Source organism: Morone saxatilis, unplaced genomic scaffold (assembly GCF_004916995.1).
Source record: "Morone saxatilis isolate NCDOM2014 unplaced genomic scaffold, NCSU_SB_2.0 Contig10, whole genome shotgun sequence".
In the NCBI taxonomy this organism is placed as follows: domain Eukaryota; kingdom Metazoa; phylum Chordata; class Actinopteri; family Moronidae; genus Morone; species Morone saxatilis.
In genome coordinates, this window is record NW_023339652.1 from 1,805,281 (window position 1) to 1,813,270 (window position 7,990).

The following is a 7,990-nucleotide window of genomic DNA, read 5'->3' on the forward strand; positions in this document are numbered from 1 at the left end:
CAGTCCTCCCAGTCCTCCCAGTCCTCCCCATCAGACTGGATCCAGCTGTTTATTTCTCATATCTTTCCGCCTCTTTTATTTCCAGCATGATTTTAACAAATTGTCAGTCAGGATTTTTGCTGCTGAGCCGCGGTTCAAAGCCGTCTGAAGCCTCCTCCTCCTCCTCCTCCTCCTCCTGCGGGCTGCTCCGATCGACGCTGAAAACCAACACCAAGAGGATACGGATGTTAACCAAGACAACATAGTCTATTAATTTTTCAGACATACTGTAAAACGATATCAGCATTAAAAAGCCAAGTTGTGTTAAGGTGCGCAGGGTGAGGACATTCCTTCCATCTGCTGCAGCTCGTCAGCACAGGTACATTTTTATTGATCATATTTTTCCATTAGAGGTTATTTTAACATGCAGGAGGTGTTTATTTGTTCATTTTGAATGTGTGAGATGTTTATCTGATGGGTGAGGTGAAACTGAGAGTGCGCAGAGAGACAGCGCAGCAGGACTGCAAACTTGAATACTGATGTATGCGGTAAAAATACAGCAAATGCAGCACAGGCTCCTGTTCTGTACTGCAGGAGCTGTTTGTCTCCTCGTATACAGACGGGAGGTGGAGGGACGTCTGTGAGCTCTGTAAGACTTGTTTGTTTCACCCTCCTGCAGGTGAAGGACAAAGTGTTGCTGAGAGAAAGAAGATGTTCAGCTCGGAGACGACGACGACGATGAAGATGATGATGAAGATGGAGAGGGAGGCTCTGCACAGCTACCGGCCTCAGTAGAGGCTCCCTTTCGCTCCGACCTGCTGCTCCTCACCTTCACACCGCTTCCTCTTCCTGCCCACCGCCCGCCAGGAAGGATGACCGTGGTGTCCACGGAGAACATGGACGAGACCTCCACCCTGCCGGGACACCCGCAGGACCCCTACCCGCCCGACGACGACCACGACGACCATGACTGCTGCGAGCGGGTGGTTATCAACATCTCGGGGCTGCGCTTCGAGACCCAGTTAAAGACTCTCGCCCAGTTCCCGGAGACTCTCCTCGGGAACCCCAAGAAGAGGATGCGCTACTTCGACCCCTTAAGAAACGAGTATTTCTTTGACCGGAATCGCCCAAGTTTCGACGCCATCTTGTATTATTACCAATCCGGGGGACGGCTAAGAAGGCCGGTCAACGTGCCCCTGGATATGTTCTCAGAGGAGATAAAGTTTTACGAACTCGGCGTGGAGGCCATGGAGAAGTTTCGAGAGGACGAGGGATTTATCCGGGAGGAGGAGCGTCCGCTGCCGGAGAAGGAGTTCCAGCGGCAGATCTGGCTCCTCTTTGAGCACCCGGAGAGCTCGGGGCCCGCCCGGGGGATCGCCATCGTCTCAGTGATGGTTATTCTTATTTCAATAGTAATATTTTGTTTGGAGACATTACCAGAACTGAAGGAGGATCCCAGCGTGCGGATTCAGATTGTGGGGAATGTCACCGTGTATTACAAACCAAATTTCCTCACAGACCCTTTCTTCGTGGTGGAGACGCTCTGCATCATCTGGTTTTCCTTTGAGTTGATAGTCCGGTTTTTCGCGTGTCCCAGCAAGGCGGCGTTCTTTAAAAACATGATGAACTCTATTGACATTGTGGCTATAATCCCGTACTTCATCACTCTTGGAACAGAGCTTGCTGACGACCCAGACAACAAGGAGGGGAAGGGAGGAGGGGAACAGGCCACGTCTCTGGCTATTCTCAGGGTAATCCGCCTGGTGAGGGTGTTCAGGATCTTTAAACTTTCGCGACACTCGAAGGGGCTCCAGATTTTGGGGCAAACTCTGAAGGCGAGCATGCGGGAGCTGGGCTTGCTCATTTTCTTCCTCTTCATCGGCGTGATATTGTTCTCCAGTGCCGTCTACTTCGCTGAGGCCGAGGAGAAGGAGTCGTTCTTCACCAGCATCCCGGATGCTTTCTGGTGGGCCGTAGTGTCCATGACGACCGTCGGCTACGGGGATATGTACCCGGTGACCATCGGAGGGAAGATCGTGGGCTCGCTGTGCGCCATCGCCGGAGTGTTAACCATCGCACTCCCGGTGCCCGTCATCGTGTCCAATTTCAACTACTTCTACCACCGTGAGACGGAGGGCGAGGAGCAGGCACAGCTGCTCAACGTCAGCAACCAGAACTTGGCGTCGGACAGCAACTCAAGCCGCCGCAGCTCCTCGGTGGTCAGCAAGTCGGAGTACATGGAGATAGACGAGGACATGAACAACAGCATCGATAACTTTAGGGAAGCGAACCTTAGGACTGCCAACTGCACGGCTCCCAGCCAGAATTGTGTGAACAAGGGGAAGCTGCTCACCGACGTGTGAGGCAGCCTCTGGCGCACCGGTGTAAATATTGTAGAAATATCTGGATGCTTTATCTCCATTGGTGCATTTTATTCTTCTTTTGCATTGATTCATTCAAACGTGTGTGAATACTTACAGAGTTTAAAGGCGCACATGGTACATTTATAAAGGTAGAGGGTCAAAAAGAGTGGAGTCATTTGGCAATAGTTCAAAGATCAGTAGGTGTCGGGGGAACATTTTTTGATCAAGTATTCGCTCATTTTAGAAACTCGCCCCGTTGAATTACTCACTTTATTCCCTCAAGTTGAAGGGGAACTCCAACAATTCTACACAAGAAGATTAGTTTACTGATATGTAATGTGTTTGCAGAAGCCTGAGAACATCCGATAGGGATGTCATTAGGGTTATCTTGGCACAATTTTGTTATCTTCAACGTCTCTTAAATGCATTATAGAATTACAGCTTGTTTTAGATTAACTTGGATAATTTGTTAAGGAAATCTTGTTCTTGTTGGAGCTTTTCATGGATACAGACGGATGCACAAGCGAGAAGGAAATAAAGTCGTCTGAGGGGAAGATTTAGTAAATTTGAGGGAATTTCCCTCAAGAGGAGTTTGTTTGTGTTGCACCTTTTCAACAACAAGTGCTGCACTCGAGACATAAACAGTCCCGAATTCAATGTAATGAAAGTCAGCTGCAAACACAAAAGTTTGAGGATTGAATATAGAGATTCAAACAAGCTTGAGGGAATAATTTGCAATTTGAGGGCACAAGAGTTTATCAAAAAATCTCTCCGACACCTACCAGGCTTTGTGCAATAGACTCAACTTTCAGGAAAAAAGAAAAAACAAAACAACGAAGCCCAAGTGAGATTCGAAGAACACGTCGGCGGACGACTCACTCTCTGAAGAAACACTCGGAGTGGATTACAGTTGAAGTTCGGGGCGTGTTTTTTCTGCGGCACATCCAGGGACATTTTTTGGAAAACTCGACGCCAGATGTCGGTCGACGTTTTTCAGGCACCTTATCAAAAACAATCAGGAAGTGTGCCGAGCCTTGTGGAGGATTATCTGCACCGCTGCTGCTGCTACAGGTCGGCTGGAGGTTCCGTGTATGATGCCATGCAACACTCCTTTATATAAAAGCATGTGGAGACTCTCTTCTCTCTTATATCGGCATGCACAAGACGTTACCTCATTTTTAATTTTTACATTTTTGTTTTTCCTTCTTCGACCCTCATCTTCTCCTGGAATTTTTTCTCTCATTTGTTTTCACCAAAAGTGCACTGGCTATTTATTATAAGTTATTTTAAAGCATTTTAAGTGTTGAATGTTAAAAGCATTAAGGGAACAGGAACACTTCTTTTTCGAAGATCATGGCATGTCAAAATACTAAAGCATTATGGCCTAATTAGCTATGGTATAGCTATGTATACTCAATGCATGACTACAGTATTAAATTGCTTGCAGTTGTGGAGAGACCTCGGGAGCTGGGGGATGATGATGATGATGATTCTCCTCATTATTGTCGAGCTAACGACAGGATACGGTGCATGACGGAGCAAACTGCTGAAGGGGACAAATCTGCTGAAAAAACAAAAAAACAAAAACAAGACAAAAAAATATCAGAAGAGACACATCCGGTGATCTCTTTTAAAAAAATGACATTTCAGAAATTACATCCTCCTCTTTCATTTATTTAAAGCTTTGATTTTTGACGATGGAGTGCATGGGATCATTTTATGTGATTTGTGACCCCATTTTATTTTCTAGCATTTGACTTTTAAACAGTTTCAAGAAGGGAAAGCAGTAATATTTAACAAATTTCATAGATATATCTAAAATTAGTTTCTTAGTGCCTTGAACCCCGTCGCATTATAGAATTGACTGAAGTGCCTCCCGTTACAATAGACAGCAAAGAGCTTACTATGTGCAGCTTATCTTCTCCTGCCATAAAGATGCACTACTCCCTGCACATCTGGAAGAGGGTTTCAGACCAACAGGTTTTGATCAAGATGTGAAAATGATCCTGATTCTGGGGCCAGATCTTTGGGCCTACATGAACTCACATTTATCCTGGTTGATGACACATGGCTGCTAGTGAACAGTTACCGAGACAAAGAGGTTAAAATGTGGATTGTTTGCATTGAAATTCGAGAATTACTGGTCGTATATCTGCAGGTGCTTGAGTTTGACAACCATGAAGGGACGTTCATTATTCTCAAAATTGTGGCTATTCTGACTGTAGGTCATATGCTGCAGACTCAGCTAACAAAGCTAGCTGTCTGTTAGTTAACTAACTACATACGTAGGAATCTCTGCTAATAGGTTTATTTATCAGATAGCTAACTTGTAAACGCTTTTGAATCCAAATGAAAGGAAATACTGAAATTAGCCTCCTGGATTAGCTGTTTCACATATAAGATGGATCTACTTAACAGCTTTTCTCTTTAATTTGATTGAGCTCCTTGTTTGAGTACTTTGATTAGGATAAAGTTGTTCAGATAAGCTAATTAGCAACTGTAGCTAATCCATTGGGCTAATTCTGGTGTTAACTGTAGTTTGGACTTTCTAAAATCTTAAATTGAGGCGGTTATTTGCTTATTGCTAATTAGCTTGAAAATGATTCAGAATTACCACAATTATGAGTAATATGCTGAAAAATATCTTTATTTCTCTTTATAAGCAAAGCAGACAGATAACTGACACCGATATCGATCATAAGGCTCATTATTTTCAATTATATACAAAAATACAGATGAAAATTGGATCATATTAATACATTTGCAGACAGGGACGTAGTTCGTCTTTAACGTGTTTAAGTGTCACTATCATGTACTTCTATCATTTCCAGACACGTTTTTTAAAAGGTGACGAAACAAATCCTATTGTTTTAAATGTGTGTTGATACTTTATATTTTTCTTATTGTCAAAGAATCCCACGTGCAGACACATCCAAACAATGTGTTTGCCTGTCTGTTAATACTAAAGCTGTAGATATTTAAAAGTATAGCTATATAAGGGTTAATGTGTACATTAACTGTTGGTTTGAGTCTGCACATGAGATTTAATGATGAGATGAAAATATAGAAACCACTAGACTTAATATATATTTAAAGCTACGGCTCTGACTGCAGCACTAAACATTTCAAAGGACTCTTGCAGAATAATCAGCAGCTTTTTCTCACTTTCTATCAACTGCCACCGTCCGGAGTCTGTTTCCAGTGAACTCAGCTGAACAGCGCCCTCTGGCTGCATAAAACACTGCCGCTCTGTTTTCTGGGACCAAAAACAAAAGCGTGCTGAAAACCAGATCTGCTGTCCTTTATAAAGAAATGTGTAAAACAATGAGCCTTACACGTCCTCTGCTTTGCTTCCTGACGTCGGTTTCTCTCACTGTGGTCGTTTTTCCTGCATCTCAACAACAGCATTACGACAGTTTTTCTGTGCTCGAGTTGAGGCTTACATCTCCCAGCGCGTCCTCAGTGTTCGGACAGTTGGTCCAGGCTCAAGAAATTAGAGGGGAAATAAATGTTTTGTACGCCTGCGAGTGCCCGGTTGTGGATGCTGCTGCAGAGAGATAATGATGAATGTGACCTCAGTGGAAGTGGTTTCCTCTGCAGAGAACTCAGCATTCATGTGAACATTACCACAGGCATTAGTCACTCTGCATGCCAGCAAAATGGCGCTGCTGCTGCTGCTGTGTTGTTTTGTGGAAGAAGCACATGGCTGTGTGAGGGAATCTTTTCAGGAGGACAACATGTGATTTAATGAATCTGGACAATGTTAAAAGAAGAGTGTCAACCAGAATTAACTCACTGTTGATGCTGCAAAGATCGACTGTGAGGAGATGCTGGGACGAAATGTGTGGAAGACAATATATCATAATATCAAGAATTTCAATATAAAGTAGAGCTGATACGTGACTTTCAGTACACTTCATATGATTTACTGTAGATTCACCACCTTAACACCAGTGCCTGGTTGCATAAAACAACTAAAGTTGCCCTTAAGTTTCCATCTATGGAAGAAAAAACTGAGTTGCATAAAACCACCATGAGGATTTCCTTCAGGAAAACTCTTTAATCTCAGCTGTTTGTTGCTTCACCGCGTTGCTTAAAGGTCTTCTGAGGTTGTGGTTATGATGTTCAATCTGCGTAACATAAGACAGTGGCTGATATCGAGACGATTATGGCCAAAATTATAATTATTTTCAATATTGAGATCACAAAACCATTACAGATCCCCTGATCTGGTTTTATTCTGCACACAGCAAAATTAATGTGAAGCTGCAAGCAAAACTAAACTTTCAGTTTATGCTAGCAGCTCTGTTGTTAGTTAGCCAAACGTTAACACAACTCTGTCTCATATTTTAACGTCAGCGATATCGTTTTCTGTGAAACTTTCATATTTTTTTAACTATTTATTGTTTAACAGCGAGATTTGTTGCATTGGTTGTGTCAGTTATCTACTTCTTGCCAAATCTTCTGCTTGTGTGTATTTGTTTAACTCTACTTTGGAATTTGTGCTTGTGGAGAACATTCATTAGTATAGTTAGATCTTAGAGAGGTAGCACGCACAGATTGGCAAGAAAAGGTTGACTAATCTCAATTACTCCAATTTATTTTGGCTGTGTCAGAAAAATATGCTAATGTTTCAGCCTCATGGCCTTCATCAGACATTCATTAGTGTGTTAGGGTAGTAACCCTTAAAGTACGTGTCCACAGGATCAGTCATTATCACACTTTACCTTCGTTGTTTATACGAGCAGCCGTGCAATGCATTCTGGTAGTGACGCATGTGTTTCAAGAAATGGAGCGTCACGTTGGTAGCATGACTCTGGAAATGTCTGTATGGACACGTACCATCAGTCTGAACACCTGGCAATGAGACAACCTGAGACACTTAATGCAACGCTGCAAACATAGGGAAATATTTAGCATAAGGGACAAACTGAAAATTAAGGTAGTTTCTGCAGCTGGGCACTGGGAAATGAGTTGGTGAAGGTCATTGAATGCACCACTGATACTCAGAGGACAAAATGAGTCACCAGTTGTGTCCAAAATCAGGCAAAACAAAAGGTTTTTTCTCTGTTAAATCTAAAAATGTGAACTTTTTCAGGCTTCAGCCCCTGAAGTGGAGGCATTATTGTGTTATGTCACCAAAACAGAAATACTTAAGATCAACACTTCAGAGAAAAATCTCTCTCACCGCCATGTGCAGCAGCCAGCGACGGTTTTATACAACACTATCCCCCCGATATCGTTAACATCAGCTTCTTCTGACGCCGTCGTCTGTGATGTGTCACTGTCGGCGGCATTAAGAGTGTGGTTTAGTTCTCGGGGTCGGTTGCAGGAACAAACTCGTCCTCGCAAGCATCGACAGTATTATTATTAGACTGCCTTCCTTTGTGAGATAACAGATCAGAATCTGAGGAGAAACGCAACTTTTTGTCAAGCAGCTAAACAGCTGATCGGAGCCTCGTCTGAGTCAGTGGATTCGGTTACGTAAGAGTCTGCAGGTTGTTTTTATTCCAACCAAACAACTTAAACATGAAATCAGCTGCAGGAGGATCAGTTCGGATGAAAAGCTGCAGACTCATCCGACACTTTTACTCCTCAAACTGTTTCTGGCAAGTTTTGGAGATGAATCTGATCCGAGCGGATATGTG

At 43.3% G+C, this 7,990-nt stretch overlaps 1 protein-coding gene across 1 annotated transcript; it reads left to right on the forward strand.

Annotated features, from left to right (window-relative positions):
• Positions 1-6: 6 nt before the first annotated feature.
• Positions 7-6,202, forward strand: LOC118340351 (potassium voltage-gated channel subfamily A member 1-like). The gene is made up of 2 exons (XM_035678252.1): positions 7-358; positions 659-6,202. Exon 2 carries the CDS (start codon positions 852-854, stop codon positions 2,340-2,342), a length of 1,491 nt encoding a protein of 496 aa, XP_035534145.1. The 5' UTR covers positions 7-358; positions 659-851; the 3' UTR covers positions 2,343-6,202.
• The last annotated feature ends 1,788 nt before the right edge of the window (positions 6,203-7,990 follow it).